Here is a 20,201-nt window from a genome sequence, read left to right on the forward strand (position 1 = left end):
GAAACAGTTCCGTAATTAAAACTGTGCCGTTTTTTGCTAACTTTACTCGTTGATTATCAAAAACGCAGCATTTAATTTTGATTTTTCAACTAACAAAATATCTATATCTATAACAATCGACAGAAAGTGTTCTTAGTGGACGAACAGCATTGGCAGAGCTAGTTTTGGACCAATCTTGAACTGTTACAATCCAAAAATTTTTCATATTGTAATCAGTCGATCTTTTTTATAAAAAAAAATTAGATCTTTTTTATTTATTAGGTAAATAACAGAACATTTCAAATCAAAGCTCACTAGTGATAGGTCTAATTTGTTTCCTAATTAGCTGCAAATGATTGTATCTAGTTTATTACTTGAAAGCCTATAGTCGTTTTGACTTTTAAAAATATTTGATTTTTAAATAAATAATAGCTTATTGAACTTTGCCTCCATTTTTCTACTAATTTGGTCAACTTGTAGCTTAGTGTCAGCAATGCAAGAATGCTTCTTCTTTCTACTGAATTCCAATCTTATTGCGGTTTTACACCTTAAGTTATGGTTTTCTGGCTTTGATACTACTAGATTTCTTATTTTTTGTTTTTAGGTATTTGACCATTTTTCACGTTTTCTAGTTTTGTCACATTATCACGTTATTGACAGTTCATATATCACATTATTGGCGTTTGAGATAAGGCACAACTGATAATATTAAAATCTTGAAGGATATGGAACGGTTTTTAACGTCTTGGATAATAGTTTCTCCAAGAATTAAATTGAATTCTTAAATTTTTTCTTCAAATGTTGTTTTTACTTTGTGTTTTTAGTCGTATAAAATTTTCTGTACAATGATTCGGTTTCATTGGTTTTTCATGGAAGAATAGATGGGCCGATTTTTTAATATAAGTAGATAGCTGATGGATTTCATGACTTTGAAAACAATTGTTTTCCAAATTGAAAAAAAACTTAGCTTCGCAATTTTGTTCCTTGTATTGTCTATTTGTTACCTGGTCTGGTTAATTACAAGCCAAATATGAGAATATTGTTGTCAAGTGATTGGTGTCACAAAATCTAGTGTTTTTAAAGAGTTAGTTATGACTATTGGCTTCGACACGGGTTTTTCACAAAAAAAAGTAAATTAATTTTTGATTGTCATATTTTACGTTCTCTTTGTAGACGTGATATATTCTGGATAATTGCAGGTCACAAGGGCTTCCTTTGGAAGAATAAATGAAATTGTCTAATTTTTTCATTTTGTAATTAATGGCTTTCTTCATGTCTTTCTTAAAATTAAGTATTACTTAATTTCGCCTTTCTTTTTGTCTGCTTGTTTTCTGGTTTAATTAATGAGAGGTCACATAATGAATTATTGGTGTTCAAAGAAGGTGCAATTGAACATATTTTGAGGGCCAAAGTTTGGCTTTATGGCTTCAATAGCGTTTTCGGGCCAAATTTAAACGATTTTTTGTTGTCTATTTGTTGTTCTTTTTGTAACTGCATAAAAATTGAATACCGACAGTTTTTAATTCTCATTTTAGAAACTCTGGTAACTGTAAACCTATGGGATATCTTAGTTGATATTCATTGGTTTTCATTACTTTGAAATTAATTGTTCTCTAATAAATAAGCAATTTTTTCAAATTTAATTTTTGTTCTCTATTGTTACCTAGCCTTATTATGGACTGCTCCCATATCTTTCCTGGAGAATTTGATATAGTTTGATATAGTTTCAGTTTTATCTGATGCTATTTTGACTTTGTTATTAAGTTTTGTTCTTTAAAACGGACATAAATTTTTTGTTGTAACTGTTTGTTGTTGTTTGATTTTGCTGTCCGTGTTGACTCGCTATCTTAATATTGGCATATCTCATCAATCTAATGCGTCTTTTTTTTTTACTCCACTGAGTTATATGTTTTGATGGCTATTTTTTCGTTCATATAACGTTTTTTTCAAATATAATTTTTGAAATTTATTTTAAATAGTCACCTTGAATTTTTGGCTATTAATTGTTGACGAAACTATCATTGCTTTTAACTGTGTGCTAATTGGCGACAGCCGGGCAAAGATATCAATTCAAAATGACAATATTTTCTTAATTGAATTAAAACCAGGAGGCTTGGTAATGGGCATTCGCACATAATGTTCCAACCACGCTCAACCAAGTTTTCGACTTAATTGTTCACCAAATGAGGAAAAGATGGAAAACTTAAAAAATTATTTGTTTTTTTTTTTTTGGGGGGGGGGGGGGATGGCTATCGGTTATCTGACCACTAAGCCTGGGGGGCTATAATGGGAGACCCTAACCACTATAAAAATGGCCAAATGATACTTGCCAATAAGGAAAGTAGGAGACAAGAAAAACAACAAAATCAAATAAAAACAACTAACATTACTGGCCAATAAAACTTAATGTCTATCTATTTTTTCTCAAAAAAAAACTTAATGAAAAAGTCAAAATTGCATCAGTTAAAAAGTAGGCTCAACCAGATGAATTGCATTACCAGAAAAGATATGGTTGCTGTCTTTTTTGAGAATAATTAACAAGTAGTCAGAAAACAAGCAGGGCAAAATTAGAAAATACGTTTACACTTTTTGAAAACAATTGAATTCAAAGTCGTGAAAGCAATTAGTATCAACTGAAATCATTCTTTGGTTTCGTTAATATTTTCGTACAAATCCAATGAGAATGGTCATTTTGCAGAATATACTGTTACGAAAAAAGCAAATACAGGCAAAAATCAAAGTCAATTCAGTTTTTTGAGGATAAGGTGTGAAAGCCTATAAGATCAAAATCTCTTGTTGTAAAATTTTTGAATATAATCAATTCTGCAGCTTTATTTCAGCAATTGAATTCAAAGTCGTGAAAGCAATTAGTATCAACTGAAATCATTCTTAGGTTTCGTTAATATTTTCGTACAAAACCAATGAGAATGGTCATTTTGCAGAATATACTATTACGAAAAAAGCAAATACAGGCAAAAATCAAAGTCAATTCAGTTTTTTGAGGAAAAGGTGGCAAAGCCTATAAGATCAAAATATATTGTTGTAAAATTATTGAATATAAACAATTCTGCAGCTTTATTTCAGCAATTGAATTCAAAGTCGTGAAAGCAATTAGTATCAACTGAAATCATTCTTTGGCTTCGTTAATATTTTCGTACAAAACCAATGAGAATTGTCATTTTGCAGAATATACTTTTACGAAAAAAGCAAATACAGGCAAAAATCAAAGTCAATTCAGTTTTTTGAGGAAAAGGAATCAAAGCCTATAAGATCAAAATCTATTGCTGTAAAATTATTGAATATAATCAATTCTGCAGCTTCATTTCAGCAGGCTTACTTCAGCAATCTCAATGTGATATGCGATTTGTCATTAATGTTCCTTTAATGTGATGATGGGACAAGACAGCAAACGAGAACCTAACAAATTGCAAAGTGTCAAAAATTATGGAAAATTGTAGTATCAACGATGAAAAACATTATTTAAATAGAAAACAGCAATAAAGTGTGCATTATATCTCGCTTGCAAAGGAATGCAAACTCACTCTTAGCTTAGAATACGCTGAAAAGTTCCAGAAATAAGATTGAAATTGCTAATTCTTCAAATGCCTATTTTTAAAGGCGTAAGGAATAACAGCCTTAAGCTTTCACTTTAAAAATGGCAAATAGTTCATTTCGTTGTTTAGGAAACCAATGCACGTGTCATTAGCGAGACTAAGTCTGAGGACTACACATTAATTTCGAATACCGTCAGAAATCAAAATTTCACGATCAATTTTATGCGCATGGTGTTGTAGCCAAAAAACCGTATGCTTCGCGCTGATTTTCATGTATTTTCATTGGCCTCGTTTTGCACGTAATTTTGGGTTGTGAATAATTGAGGTTTAACCTGAAATCATTTTGGTCTGTAACTAACATAAAAAAGCAAAATCATTTCAAAAGTATACAGGGCCCCATTACTATTCGACTAATTTTTGAATTATAAAATTTTACAACTGGACCAAGACTGTTCCTACTCTTACTGCTTCTCCATTGCAACCAAATTGGTTCCAATTTTTTTTGAACTAGAGAACGTGACCAAAACGTCATATCAAAAAATAAATGATGAATTTTGGATACTTGTTGAGTAATAGAACCAAGAAACCATTGTGCCAACTGAATGCATCGGATAGTTTCCTTCATAGCTCCTTCGATACCAAGTTAGGCATTGATTAATTAGACTCAGTCATAAGACTACAAAAAACATTAAATGCTGGCAAAACTGAAGAATTAAGCAAAATTTTATGAAAACAATTTGTCGGACCCTTAAAAACCACGCGCTTTACTCATAAAACACTATTGTTTCGCTGGACATTATTGGACTCTTATCAATGGAATATTTGAATCAGAAAAAACTGACTTCTAATTGGGATGAAAAAATGCAAAAAAAAATGTTTTAAAATTGACAGACGTGAGTTAGTTTGAAAACAATTGTTTTCCAAATTGAAAAAAAACTTTAGCTTCACAATTTTATTCCTTTTATTGTCTATTTGTTACCTGGTCTGGTTAATTACAAGCCAAATATGAGAATATTGTTGTCAAGTGATTGGTGTCACAAAATCTAGTGTTTTTAAAGAGTTAGTTATGACTATTGGCTTCGACACGGGTTTTTCACAAAAAAAAAGTAAATTAATTTTTGATTGTCATATTTTACGTTCTCTTTGTAGACGTGATATATTCTGGATAATTGCAGGTCACAAGGGCTTCCTTTGGAAGAATAAATGAAATTGTCTAATTTTTTCATTTTGTAATTAATGGCTTTCTTCATGTCTTTCTTAAAATTAAGTATTACTTAATTTCGCCTTTCTTTTTGTCTGCTTGTTTTCTGGTTTAATTAATGAGAGGTCACATAATGAATTATTGGTGTTCAAAGAAGGTGCAATTGAACATATTTTGAGGGCCAAAGTTTGGCTTTATGGCTTCAATAGCGTTTTCGGGCAAAATTTAAACGATTTTTTGTTGTCTATTTGTTGTTCTTTTTGTAACTGCATAAAAATTGAATACCGACAGTTTTTAATTCTCATTTTTAGAAACTCTGGTAACTGTAAACCTATGGGATATCTTAGTTGATATTCATTGGTTTTCATTACTTTGAAATTAATTGTTCTCTAATAAATAAGCATTTTTTTCAAATTTAATTTGTTCTCTATTGTTACCAAGCCTTATTATGGACTGCTCCCATATCTTGCCTGGAGAAATACATGTTGTTTGGTATCAACTGAAATGATTCTTTGGTTTCGTTAATTTTTTCGTACAAATCCAATGAGAATGGTCATTTTGCAGAATATACTATTACGAAAAAAGCAAACAGGCAAAAATCAAAGTCAATTCAGTTTTTAGGAAAAGGTGTCAAAGCCTATAAGATCAAAACCTATTGTTGTAAAATTATTGAATATTATCAATTCTGCAGCTTTATTTCAGCAATTGAATTCAAAGTCGTGAAAGCAGTTAGTATCAACTGAAATCATTCTTTGGCTTCGTTAATATTTTCGTACAAAACCAATGAGAGTTGTCATTTTGCCGAATATACTATTACGAAAAATGCAAAAACAGGCAAAAATCAAAGTCAATTCAGTTTTTTGAGGAAAAGGTGTCAAAGCCTATAAGATCAATATCTTTTGTTGTAAAATTATTGAATATAATCAATTCTGCAGCTTCATTTCAGCAAGCTTACTTCAGCAATCTCAATGTGATTTGCGATTTGTCATTAATGTTCCTTTAATGTGATGATGGGACAAGACAGCAAACGAGATCCTAACAAATTGCAAAGTGTCAAAAAATATGGAAATCTGCAGTATCAACGATAAAACATTATTTAATTAGAAAACAGCAATAAAGTGTGCATTATGTCTCACTTGCAAAGGAATGCAAACTCTCTCTTAGCTTAGACTACGCTGAAAAGTTGCAGAAATAAGATTGAAATTGCCAATTCTTCAAATGCCTTTTTTTTTTTAAAAAAAAAAGCGTATGGAATAACAGCCTTAAGCTTTCAACTTAAAAATGGCAAATAGCTCATTTCATTGTTTAGGAAACCAATGCACGTGTCATTAGTGAGACTAAGTCAGAAGACTACACATTAATTTCGAATACCGTCGGAAATCAAAATTTCACGATCAATTTTATGCGCATGGTGTTGTAGCCAAAAAACCGTATGCTTCGCGCTGATTTTCATTTATGTTCATTGGCCTCGTTTTATGTTCATTGGCACGTAAATTTGAGTTGTCAATAATTGAGGTTTAACCTGAAATCATTTTGGTCTGTAACTAACATAAAAAAGCAAAATCATTTCAAAAGTATACAGGGCCCCATTACTATTCGATTAATTTTTGAACTATAAAATTTTACAACTAGACCAAGACTGTTCCTGCTCTTGCTTCTTCTCCATTGCAACAAAATTGTCCCAAATTTTTTTGAACTAGAGAATTTGACCAAAACGTCATATTAAAAATTAAATGATGAATTTTGGATACTTGTTGAGTAATATGACCAAGAAACCATTGTGCCAACTGAATGCATCGGATACTTTCCTTCATAGCTCCTTCGATACCAAGTTAGGCATTGATTAATTAGACTCAGTCGTAAGACTACAAAAAACATTAAATGCTGGCAAAACTGAAGAATTAAGCAAAATGTTATGAAAACAATTTGTCGGATCCTCAAAAAACCACGCGCTTTACTCATAAAACACCATTGTTTCGCTGGACATTATTGGACTGTTATCAATGGAATCTTTGAATCAGAAAAAACTTACTTCTAATTGGGATGAAAAAATGCAAAAAAAAATATTTTAAAATTGACAGACCCGAAATACAATCAGAATCCTTTTCATTGCAAAAATCAACGATGGGACCAAAACTGTCCTTGCTATCGCTGCAACACTGTTAATAATCTTATTTGTTCTAAGAAATTGCGTAATAGCTTTTTACAAATGAAAATCTTAATATATCAAAAATAAACTGATCATTTTAAAAAAATAAATAGTGTTAATTAGAGAAAGACCGCAAAAATAATATTTCCAGATACATTTCTTAGGAACAGGAGGTAAAATTAGCCCACATCTGAATAAAGGAAAATTGTGTCAGAAGTTTTGATGTCTGCACCAACGGTCAGATTGGACAACGTGTAACAAAAGGGCATAACTGATGCCATTTTTGTATCAAAAAGGTAAAAATGCTGACTTTTCAAACATTTAGCTGAAAAATTTGCCGAAATACTTGGTTCAAACTATTCATCAACTCTTTTCTATCTAAACGTAAAACCAATGAGGCTGTTGTTAACAAGTTTATCATATTTTAGCAAAAATTGATCAAAATTTAAGCACAAATTACGAAAAATGTGAACAACTCATCGGAGGTTAGGCTGACGTTCACATTTCTTTAAACCTCCCTAATTCCTCAGAAAAATTGAACTTCAATTTTTTTCAATTTGAATTTCTACGCTGGATAAGTTTTCTAATGATATCTGATTAAATTGATCGGCGAAAATTGACTTAATAAAAAAAAACAGTTGACTTAACAAACAAAAAACTTAAGTGTGTCGGAGCAATAATATAGGCCGTTGCTAATAGCTCCAATTAAAGCTAACTTTTCTGCGTTTGTTGTGTCTGTCGTCTAAAGCACCCGTCTTTAACATTAATGCCCATCGTTGTGTAGCTTAATTTCTGCACTGCCCTTTTCCACTATAGAGTTGTCCATGTTTCACTTGTGCAATTTTCATAACAGATAACGACAATTTAGCAAATTTATTACATGCGACTTTGCTGTTTTTCTGCTGTTCTCATTTATAAAAATTGTTTTGGGTCATGCTTCCCGATATTTCTCTGGGTCAATTTTTTGTCATTAGCGTGAAAATGGTTTAATGTCAATTTGATTCTCTAACTTTCAAATTTACTCTCGCTTGACTTAATTAGTGGTCTAAAGACTGATAAATCAGGATGTGATTAAGATGCATTGGATGATTAACTCTTGATAACCCTTATGCCTAAAAGCGTATTTGCTTTTGAAAGTTGCTGAAACTTTCTAAAACGACTCCCCGTAAATATGAAGTTTTCCGAATGCAGATCTAATGAGCTATTGCAGCTTTTTCTTTTACTCTGCCATCTCAGATTTTGTTTTCACTTAATCTCCTTACTGTTTCAAATTTTTGTGTTTTAAATCATAGCCGCGTCGCGACATCTAGAGCTAACATTGGAGTCCCCTTAGAGCCATGTAGTTAGGTTGTATTTGTACCCTGTTTTTCATATGATCTGTAAGAGTGATATGAATTGGACAGAAACGCACTAAACTGGTCAAGTCCCAGGGCATAAATTGGCCGTAGTTTTTTGAAATTGATGCTGCCGGTCTAGAAGTTTGCACGGTGACCGAAGCCAGTAAAGAGGAGAGAGAGCCAAATGATGATTTCCTTCCTACGGTTTACCTTTTTTTAAAATCAACTGTTTCTTAATTTTGTTTCTCAACTTGTGCGTCGATTTTGCGATCTATAGCTTTTGAGTTTAATTTCTTATACACCACCTTTTGAAAAATCAGTAGTGACTATTTCAGTTCGGTCTTTTCTCTTTGTTTGTTTCATACCGATACAAAATATTTCTAAAAGCCGATACAAAATATTTCTAAAAGTTGTGTTTTGGTATGTTTATATTCTGCCTAGTATTGTCAATGACATGAAGTTTTGAATGTAAACAAATAAAACTTATCAATCTTCTTGAACGAATATGTTTTTTCGAGGGTTTGTGATTTCCTCGTCATTATCGATTACGTAACGCTCGTTGATGGGCAAAGTGTTTTTCCACAAAACAGAAAAACGTCACCCTGTTGCTGAGTTTCAAGTCTGAAATGAAAGCATATAGGGGCTTGGTTTGAATTTAAATTTTAACACTGGAAAATTTGAGATGGAATCGGAACAGTTAACCGTGTGAGAAGCAGCTCGAAAGTACGATTTTTAAGTTGGTCAATCATTGATTTCATTTTGAAGTATTTTCTAGCTATGGGTGTAAAGCAACGCATTTCTCTGACATAAGAATTTTAAGATTATTGTTAACTTTGTTTGCACGGCTGTTTGATCATAATCATATGCATTGACTATTGGCAGATCTGTCTGAAAACAATGAAGACGCTACAACACCTAAGCTACTGGCCAATTCAGCAGAAGGCACGCCCCTGAAGTCTTGCCTGAAGGAGGGCTCCGTTTCATTCCATGCAGAAAAACAATCTCAAGAACTCACCCCCTCTAGAGTCCAATTCGGAGAAATCCGAGTGACCGAAGTCGAGGGGCTGGGATCCTGTGCAGGTGAAATTACACCTGCGCACTTGTGGCCAAAAATTACGTCATTCGATGACTCATCCAGCTCAGATGCAGATGATTAATCAAGTATTCAGATAGAGGCATTTCAGGGATTTAATCACTGCAAAACACTTTTAAGTTGCTCCTTCAGTTTTCAAAGCTCGTTCGATTTATAATGACACATCTTTTTAAGCGATGTGAATATTTCAACTTAATTTATCAGCTTTAGTAATTTTTACTGGTTTCAGCTATTAGATAACCTGTTTGGAGTACTAGATTAGTTGCGTGAAGAGTATCGCAGTAAATGTGTAGATTACTTGGGCGAGTATGGAGTTTTTGCGAAGAAAGCAATGCTATTAACAAAACCCCCCTGTAATGATTTTTTTTTCGATGCTAGTGATGGTGATTTAGTAATCTATAAGATTAAGTTCTGTACTGTTTGATGTCATAATTTAACTCATGCCGTATTTTTACTTCTCTTAAAGCTATTGTGCAAGATCTGAAAATCGTCAACATCCTTAACGTCATTTTGATCTCAGATTTGTGAAAAATTAATGTTAAAGTTTGCTCATAAACGCGATGTTCCAAATATCTTTCTAACTTAACGTGTTAATATGTTATAAATCTCGTAGATTGTACCGCCTTTTGTTGAGTTTCGAGTAGCATTAGTGGCAACAGTACGCTTTGTGATCTGAATATTGAGTTACCAGTGAAGTGTATTTGTAGATTTAGTTGTTCTTTTTCTGTCTCGAAGTTTTATTCAAATTAAATTGTGGTTATTCTGTCTTTCGCTTCAATAAAGAACCAGGTCATGTAGTAAAACTTATTTGGGCGCTTTTAACAAAACTTAGGGTAAAATTGTTCTACGGGGTTTAAGCAATCAACTAAGGAGAGCGTATAGAACACTTATAAGCATGTACCTTACAATCATTGGACACAGGAACGCAACTAATAGTAGAGGTTACAACCACTATGCATTATAGAATACATTTCCGTTGATACGAAGCGGCAGTTCAGTTCTCAGTGAATGACATTGCATCGGTTTTCACGCTTCTGTTAGAACGTTTGACGGAAACGTGCTATTGAATACTGCGATATTTAATGTTAATATCACTCTTGAAATCCTGATGCTAGTTTCTTTTTGCGTGAGTGATCGCTCTCATCTTTATACGGAACGTCACAGCAATTAAATTGATTTTAAGCAACTGGACTAAGATACTCACTTTTTGACCAGGGATTCACCCTGTTCTTCATGCGAGCTTTAGGATTGTCTAATGTTAAAACTAAGTCTAAGTTGGTTTGCGCCAACATTCAGCGAACTTTGACGTTAAGTGAAAGCTTGGGGCCCGAAGATGCAAAATGATGAAATTTGCTCGCGTGGAAAATGTGAACAACTGTGAAATTACTCGGCTTTCTGGCGTAATTACTCGAAAGCCGAATAGTAATTACTCGTGCTCAACGTTTAGTTACTGATAAATGTGTTCCTTTGCTTTTTTTAGGCTACGAAGAGATAAATAAAAGAGGTATCTTTTGGGGGTCTTACACAAATATTTAATAGAAGGACAATGAACTTATTCTTTGTATCTTAATACAACAAGGCGGCTCGGTAATGTGCGATGGCACATAAGGTTCCGACCCCGCCCATCCACAATTTTGGCATATTTGTCTACCAAATGAGGAACAGATAGAAAAACCCAAAAATTATTGCCAAAAAATTGTGTATGAACGATAAGATAGCCTTCAAAGCAAATAACTAAGTGGCTTAAAAATTGAAGCATTAGATTGCTGTGATATGGCAATATTAAGAAAGCGAGTCAAGACGAACAGCAAAATCAAACAACAACAACAACAAACATTAACTACATTAAAAACTTTGTCCGTTTTAAAAAACAAAATTTAATAACAAAGTCAACATACCGTCAGATAATCCTAAAACTAAACAAAATAACTTATAAATCGCCAGAAAAGATATGGACCAGTCCATAAAAAAGTTTGTAACAATTAGACAAAAAAGAACAAAAACAGTAAAGTTGAAAAAATAGCTTATTTTTTTAAAAAGCAATAAACTTCAAAGTAATGACAACCATTAGAAATCAAGTAAAATCTCACAAAAGATTACGGTTCTAAGAAAGGACATTAGGACCTGTCCTTATTAATTTGAACAAAAATTCAGTTGAAACTTTCCAGAAAACGCTGTCAAAACCGTCAAGCCATGTTTTGGCTCTCAGAAAATATTCGGTTGCGCCTTCTTCGATCATCGATAATGTAGTATGTAGCCATTTATTAGTGAGACTTGGTAAAAATAGAAAAGGGCGAAAGTATGTAAAAATTTTGATTTTTTTTTTCGAAACAAAATTATATCCAAAGTCATGAAAGAAATAAAATATTAAATGAAATATTTACATACGATAGTTCATTCATCCCAAGGAAGACTTTGAGACCTGCAATTATCCAGAATATGTCTTATGTCTTGCGTGTACAAAAAGAACGTTAAATATGACAAAAATCAAATTAATTTTAGTTTCTTTTGAAGAACCGGTGTCGAAGTCACTAAGGTCATAACGCATTCTTTAAAAAACAGTTTGGGGCATCAATCCCTTTTGACACTTTCCCTTGACACCCATAATGTCATATTTGACCTGTAATTAACGAGATTACGTAACAAGAAGAAAAATAAATAGAACAAACTTGCGAAGTAAAAAAGTTTTTTTTAGTTTTGGAAAACGATTGTTTTCAAAGTCATGAAAGCCAACAGCAATCTAGTAATATCAGAATATCGGCTCATCTATTCTTCCATGAAAAGCCATCGAAACCTATCACTATACAGAAATTTCATACGACCGAAACGACAAAGTAAAAATGACAGTTAAAGACATAAAAAAATTCATTTAATTTCTTCGAAAAATAAGTGTCGAGGCCGTTAAAACGATAATCTATATCTTCCAGGATGTTAATTTGTTCAATTGCGCTAATAATCTGACATGAGAACTGCCAATAATGTGATAATGTGACTAGAAAACGTGAAAAACTGTCAAATATCTAAAAACAAAAAAAAAAATCAGAAATCTAGTAATATCAAGGCCAGAAAACAAGAACTTCAGGCTTAAAACCGCAATCGAGACTAAATTTTAAATCTGTAGAATGAAGAAGCATTCTTTCTTTGCTGACATTAAGCTACAAGTTGACCAAATTAAGAAAAAATAGAGGAAAAGTTCATTAAGGCACTATTTGTTTAACAATCAATTATTTTTAAAAGTCGAAACGATCATAAACTTTCAAGTAAAAAAACTAATTGCATTAGCTTGGATCTGCTTAGGAAGCCAATTGGACCTATCACCCCTGAGCTTTGATTTGATATGTTCTGTTCTTTATTATTAAAAAGTCTTTTTAAAAAAAAGACAGACTGATTACAATCCGAATTCTTATTGGATTGTAACAGTCCATGATTGGCCCAAAACTAGCTCTGCTAATTTTTATTGTCCGTTAGGAACAATTGCTTTTTCGAATATTGTAGATATAGATAGTTTGTTAGTTGAAAACTCAAAAATATGTTCTGCTTTTTTGATAATCAACGAGTAAAGTTAGCAAAAAACGGCAAAGTTTTAATTACAGAGCATTCTCAGTGGAAGTTGAAGTAGGAATAGCCCCTTCTGTGTCTACAAAGATTGTATTAGTGTTGTTTGGGGGTATACTGCCGGCAAACATTAATCAAAGTGGACTAAAGTAGCTTATTTCGTGTTGTTTTGATGAAAAAGGCTGAATTTTTAAATATTTATCCCGAGTTTTTGACCAAAAAAGTTAAATCAGAATAATCAACAATTCTTGTTTGTCTTTAAAAAAATCAACGACACTATTCTTAAAAATTTTAACAAATTTCAGCAAAATTGACGAAAATTTAGGCGAAAATTTCGAAAAATGTGAATGAAAACAACGTGAATTCACTCTACTTTTCTCAGAAACTTAAACATCGATAACTCCCTGTAGAAGTCGAAAATTAAAAAATCTTTTTATTTCCATATTCTACGCTGGACGAGCTTTCCAATGATACCAGTCTCAACTCTCTACGATGAATATATCGATCGGCGAAAATTGACTGAACAAAAAAAACCCATTTGAGTATATAGTTCCTCCCCCCTCAAGAGGGGTCGGAACAAATACTAATAAGCAAAATTGAAATAATAGGCACTCAAAAAGGACAGGAAACAGGGCCCTTCGACCCCCTACTAAGCTTGACCTATTTTTTCTTGAATTTCAGCTGAAATAATTAAATCGGAAATTACTTTTCATGCGTTTGATCGTTGGCAGCCTCACAGTTTGAAGCAAAATTGCAATTGAATTCAATCCACAATCCTTCGATACATAATCATTTCTTATTAATATAATAAAGAAATGTTGTAATGAGATGAAATACTCAAAGCTGAAAGTAACAATATTTAACAAAATAAGCACGGCTGTTGATGTATTAGCCAGTTCGGAGCTCTCATCAACCTGATATGAGAAAGCGTAGAAACTTTCGGGACACCGAGCATTTTTCTATTTGGTATTTACGAAATTGTGTCAACGCTGCTTGCAGCTACTAAAGGCAGTAAGTATCTAGTTAACCCCCACAGGAACGGTAGGCAACCTTTTGGGGCTAAAGGATAAATAAATATCGAACCGAGGTACAGGTTGTACAGAGGGCTCCAGAACCACGTGATGAAGTTAACTGAAAACAAGTGTTTCTAGACGGGAGTCAAAGTGCATATAATTGTCATCCAACATATGTTGCACTCTTAAAAAAGTCGGTCAATCGACATATAATAAATTTCTTATGATAAAAACTTTGCTTTGAGCATTAGGTGTGATTTTATTTCGCTCCGATTTGTCGTGAAATATAACTGCTCGATAATTAATTGATTTACGTTTATTTTGTCTGCTACTTTTATTTTTTCTAGTAAAACAATCAACTCATTTATGTAATCCCGTTTATATGCTCTTAATCCAAACCCGGAAACAAACTTGACCATTTTGTCATGTATAGCCTAAGTAGTGTACTTGTATACGAATAATTATTCAATTACATTTATAACTTGCGTTTGCTCTCAATAAGGATACTATGATACTTGTACTAGTTTACTTTGAAATATGCTATCATTTTACGCGAGATTTCAATTAAATGCAAGCGGTACTATTTTTAATTGCTCTCAAACGAAGATTGTAGCAATTATATTAGTCCTGTCGGTCTTTTTTATGGGATTTTTTGCTTGACCGATTTTTCGTCTGACGCCTTTGAGTTTTCGTCGTCAAAAACGGGATAAACAGGTAGCGCCCAGCGGGCATTAAGTGCTCTTAGAGCCTTTCAGCTCTGTTTCAGCTCAAACTGTTTTGGAGACTTATATTTATGGTGTGAAGGGCGGTTCTTAGAGGTTGACCGCCTCACTGTTGACCCCCCCCCCCCCCACTATTGCCCACCCACCCCCCCCCCCACCGCGCTGTTGCCCCCACCCCACTGTTGCCCACTCTTCCCCCTCCCCATTAGCCCCCGGTCAAGGAACCTCTTCTAGGTTATAATAATAGGGTTACTGCATAGTTTTTAGTGGTAGTGGAATTGTTTCAACATTTTAACATCACGAAATTTAGCAATTCTTTTGACAAAACGTGCAATTTTTTAATTTTTTTTGACATTTATTTTCATTATTCACGTCTTGCCAGACGCAGGGGCCAGAGAATGTCCTTGGGGGTTTAATAATAACTTACTGTAAAAAATTTATTTGCCATGGACTAGCTTTCAATTTTTTAATATGACAAATTTTCGCAATTTTTTTTGGTAAAACTTGCATTTTTTTCAAGTTTTTTGAAAATTCTTGTCGGTTTATAGGTTTCTCCAGCCTCAAGTGCCGAGAAATCTCCTCTAGGTTTTGATTGTAGGAACTCCTACTTTCTCCCGACGTTAATTGGTTATGTTTTATTTTTGGTGTTTGATCCGTAGCCACAAAGCCAATTTTGGTGGCTACCACTTAGTTTTGGATTTCACTGATTCTACAATTTAAAGATAAGTGATTTGTTTCGTCAACAATAAGAGGAGATTCTAACGTGCTACATAAGGCAAGTGATTTATACTAAATGTAAAGAGGGGCCAAGTACTGAGCTTTGGGGAGAAATCGTACTGCATACATTTTCATATAAAATTATGCACAAACGGGACGGACGCAGCGATGTTTTTAAATGAACACTTTTAAAGTAATTTAACTTGCTTAGGCAGACAAAAAATAATGCGTATTTTAAATATTTTGCGCTTTTCTTTCATAGGATTGGCTTTATGGCACAAATTTTTTTGTCAAGCGGAATTAAAAATCCATCCAATCGACTACCGATACCGGCAATTTATTGTAACTAGACTGAAGGTTGTCTAATGCAAACCGACCGGCTATATAGGACTGGGGGCAAAACAGAAAAGATCCATCTTCAAACAAGACGATATTTGTACGTTCTCTTGTCATTTTGCACTTGTTCAAATATTTTACTCCGTGAAGTTAGATTATTGATATCAAATTTTGATTTTTCGCTTGACCGATTTTTCGTCTGACCCATTTGATTTTTCTTCATCAAAAACGGCTGGAACAGGTAAAGCCCGGAGGGCACTAACTGGCTGAGCAGCTCTTTTAGAGCCTTACGCCTTACCAGACTCTGAGTATGCGATTCACCGAAACTGTTTTGAGGAAATTTCATGGCGCGAAAGGCATTTTAATCTTAAAAGTTTGACCCCTTAGTCGCCCACACCCCATCGCCGGTTGTTTGAGACCAATTCGCCCTATGTTAGTCGTTTATGTTCGGGTTGTCGGTTCAAGTACATCCACAAGACTTGGAATATATTTTCCGTTTCGATTGGTTTTACATTCTCCGAATATCTCCTAATTGTTTTGAAGCATTTTTCAATCGCTCTATTTCTTGGAGTTCCAACAAGTTCTGTGTTCCTGTTTTGTTAGCTAAAAGTATCTTCCAAGCCCAATTTGCCTGGCTGATCTAAACAAATACACATTGCAACTCTTTTGAAAACTATGAAAATGAAACTGTCAACTCTAATGTCGAAGAGCTCTGCTCAAATTGAGTTGCTTCACAATACTACGCTAAGAATTCGTTGGTATTCATGAGATCACAATTTTGGATAATGTTTCAAAATAGAAGGGGTTGCTAGCTGAGTTAAAGAAGTCCAATCCTCCTTATTTTTCCTGTGCTTCTGGGTTCTAATGCTGTCTTATCGTTTATCAGCGATGTTGGTTTTAGTTTTAGTAGCGAAATAAAACAAGCCTCAAATATTATCAACTCCATGGCTATTTTCAGTATATGATATGGATTAAACTATTGCAGTTAGCTCAGCTCTCCTAATAATTTATACTAGTCTGCAAACAGAATATTTCCAAAATTGGGTTCGAAGAAATGATTTCCACACAAGCACAGGTAGCTTTGGGCGTCACGGGAGGGCTTTTTCTGGCCTATTGCGTGTACTTTGACCATAAGAGGCGGAGTGCGCCAGACTTCAGGGCTAAGCTGAAAGCGAAAAGAGAGCGACAGAGGCAGGAGAAGAAGAGTAGTAGACCAAATTATCCCGACATGAGGGATGAAGCTGCCGTGCAGAGGTGAGCATTTTCAAGTCTGTCTATGTGTATTGAATTGTTAATAGTCAATTTATCGTTCTTAATCAATACTTATGGACGGAAATAAGATTTAAATCCATAATTGGCTTTTAGTGATGGTTAATTGCACCTTAGTTGTTTAAATTTATGAAAAAATTGGGCACGTTGAAGTTTTATTGATAGAATGACATCTATAAAACCGCGTAGCATATTTGCTGGGTCCCATTTAATTAGATGAGACCAAATTGTTCTATAATTTCTCCTCTCTCAACGGGTGAATTGAGCTTACGGAAGGATCCTTTGAGCTTAGTTAGTGATCAGAGCCGACTAAGGAAAAAAGAATTAATGAAAAAAGAATTTTGTTGCTGGTGGAGTTAAAGTCGGACAACTGCGTGTGTCGAAGATCGATAAATGAATAGGAAACAAGCCCTTGTGAAATATTAAACATATGAAACATATTTAAACACTTTTACCTGCTGACATTTTGTTTACTGCTAGCATTGTGATAACATTTGGTATTTAGCCATTGACATGAAACGTTTTCAGGATTGAAGAAAATAGCACATTAAGGGTACAAATAACAGAACAGAATACGTTTGTCATTTCTGTCAAATCTTTGTTTTTGTGTGCAGATACTTCCTGGAGGAGATCCAGCTGGGTGAGGAGTTGCTGGTTAGGGGCGAAATGGAGGATGCAGTCACGCATCTTGCCAATGCAGTGGTGGCCAGTGGACAACCGATGCAAATACTCAACTTACTCAAGCATAGCCTACCGCCTGAGGTTAGTTACTTCAACAAACCGCACTAACTTTTCCACAAACTGTAGCGTTAAAGGGTTCATAAGAATTACACGGACGCTTCAATTAAGCACAGATTAACTGAAATTCCATTTTTCATCTGGAAGCTCAAATGTTAAATCTGTTCCAGTCGGGCCGAGTTTGTTTGAGGATCTATTATGATATGGTTTTGATCCACATCTTTGAGTGACGTTTTTCTATCATTTTTTTGTAATCATCAACTTTACTGATCTTTACAGAACTTTACTGATCGCATAAACTTTTTCACGGAAAATATCGGGACGTGATTGTGGCTTAGTTATGTTGAGTAGTAGCTATAATTATGTATGTTCAGTAGCGTTTATCTTTTCGAATTTGTAGCAATCATAATAGTCTTGTTGCTCTTTTAATGCGATTTTTTGTACTACCGATTTTGTGTTGAAGATTTTTGATCCGACTTCTTAGCTTCCGTAAAAATTAGGATAAACAGATAAAACCCCGAGGTCATCAAGTCGTTAAGGAGTTCTCTTAGAGCTTTACCGATCTCTAAGTGTACAAATCCCCGAAGCTGCTACAAATCGTCGAAGTGCTGCAAATCATCGAGAAAGCATAGTGATGGAGCTGGGATTTGATTTTTTTCTTAGCGGATTAAACCCCATAGCTCAAATCATTTAGACTTCTCCGCTCACCCCACCACCCTCGCCAGTCCAACCCGCCCTGTATTGAGCCCCTTTATGCACCTTTTGTAACAGTTTTCCCCTCTCAAACTCCCACTAACCTAAGTTGTTTATTAATAGCCGCACAGCGATAGCTGGGGCTATTATTGGCCTTCTCTTGGTTTTTTTTTACAATTCAACGAATTTGAATTGTATTGGGGCGCTGTCTTCTTTTTAAAGATCTGTTCACACATTTTCATGATTTTTGAAGTCAAATTGGCGTAGTGATTTTGGTCACGCCGAAACAAGAAGTGGAGCGAAAAAGCGAGTAGTTTTGCGGCGTGAATTTTTTTCGCTCTAATTTTAAAGTAGAGTGAGAAAACGGTGTTTGAACAAAAATGCGCTTTCTCGCTAGTGTTTTTTTTGTTCACATGCGGCAATTTCACACTGTGATTTTTACTGTTTTTTAATTTTTTGGATCGGTTTTTTTATTTCTAAATGGTTTTCCCAATCCAATCATAGTTCAATCTAGGCCTTGTTTTTTTTTGTTTGAACCAAATTTCCATTTCTCGTTAGTGGTTTTTTGTTCACATGCGGCATTTTGACATTGGTTTTCTGTTTTTTTATTCTGATTTTTTTAGAAATCGTTTTCCCAATTAATTCATTCCGTTCTATGTCTAGTTTTTTTTGTTTTGTCAATGAAAATTCTTTGAATTGTATTTCAGGACTTGTCCTGCTATGTTTTTTATTTCATCTTCGCAATTTTTGTTACGACCATATGACGTCACAACCACTTCAAATCTGCCTTTTGTTCAATCGTTCATGCAATGTCCAATGACGTGACGTCATTTTTCGCTCTTAGTGGAGCGAGTTTTTTTTTGTTCATTTGCGTGATTAAATTTTTGGTCACAGTTGACTTACCTCACTCTCAAAAATGACTTCACTTTGAAATTGACTTTTATTTACTCTAATTCAAAGAGATAAGGTCAAATGGGTGTGTGTAACTCTAAATAAAGGTTGTTTGAGAGCAGCTAATAGAGGCAGCAAAAACTTATACAGATTTTAAATCAAAATATAACATATCAGCCTTCAATGAAAAGACGATTTTTTTGGTCTGTCTTTTTACTGTTTTTTTTGAGACTGCAAATCTACAAAACTGTTGCGGCTTTTTTCTGTCAATCTGCCAGCTATGTTGTAAAGAATTATATTACCTTTCTCCATTCCCGGCCTTTTACTTCTGTTTTTAAAGTTATCTCTGATTTGATTTTCATCTTTTTGTTTTCTGCTTTTTTTGCGTTTAACCTTCATTGATTTTTTTTCAGTTTCGGAAGATCTTTTCTTCATTACCGACTACTATTTCGGCATCTATGACAAAGTTTATTTTATCGTGATCATAATTTTTTTGTCCTACATTGTAATTGATTGGAAAACTTATTTTGACAGAATAATTGGCCAATTTGCTTGACGAAATTTGAAGTATTTCTTGATGCTTCGTCAGGACCGAAAAATGCCGTATTGAAATTCCTCTAGTTTAGGAAACTTTGGTAACATTTTTTTAGCGGATGCATTTTTGTCTTGCTCAATTTTTAGGTAGTGAAACGAGTTTCAACTTGTTTTTGCTTCTTTTAAAATTTAAGTCAGGCCTTCGTTACTGCATTCTGTGTTTGTAGTTAAATAGAGGGTAGTATGGGGAGTATTTTTTTAGCATACATAAATTTAAAATCTAAATAAGCATACATGAATTTCAATTTTAATTGATATTGACTGGAGTTAATCCAAGTGTTCTAATTATAAGCAAATATTACTTGAAACATTTGAATTTTTTGGAATCAGGATGTCCTATTTTGGACCTGTTTTATCTTT

The 20,201-nt window shown here is 33.9% G+C and overlaps 2 protein-coding genes across 2 annotated transcripts in view; both read left to right on the forward strand.

Moving 5' to 3' along the window:
- The window catches only part of LOC142339290 (uncharacterized), a 30,036-nt gene extending 19,956 nt beyond the window's left edge, over positions 1–10,080 (forward strand). Inside the window, exon 3 of the mRNA XM_075389203.1 lies at positions 9,103–10,080. Within this exon, the coding sequence (XP_075245318.1) occupies positions 9,103–9,377 (275 nt within the window). The 3' untranslated portion in view covers positions 9,378–10,080. The remainder of the gene's footprint in view (positions 1–9,102) is intronic.
- LOC142339291 (mitochondrial import receptor subunit TOM20 homolog) overlaps positions 1–20,201 on the forward strand; it is a 51,823-nt gene that overhangs the window by 25,164 nt on the left and 6,458 nt on the right. Inside the window, exons 2-3 of the mRNA XM_075389205.1 lie at positions 16,615–16,910; positions 17,540–17,687. Coding sequence (XP_075245320.1) covers positions 16,711–16,910; positions 17,540–17,687 — 348 coding nt within the window. The 5' untranslated portion in view covers positions 16,615–16,710. The remainder of the gene's footprint in view (positions 1–16,614; positions 16,911–17,539; positions 17,688–20,201) is intronic.

This window comes from Convolutriloba macropyga, chromosome 5 (genome assembly GCF_964194025.1).
Source record: "Convolutriloba macropyga chromosome 5, txConMacr16.3, whole genome shotgun sequence".
Lineage (NCBI taxonomy): Eukaryota > Metazoa > Xenacoelomorpha > Acoela > Convolutidae > Convolutriloba > Convolutriloba macropyga.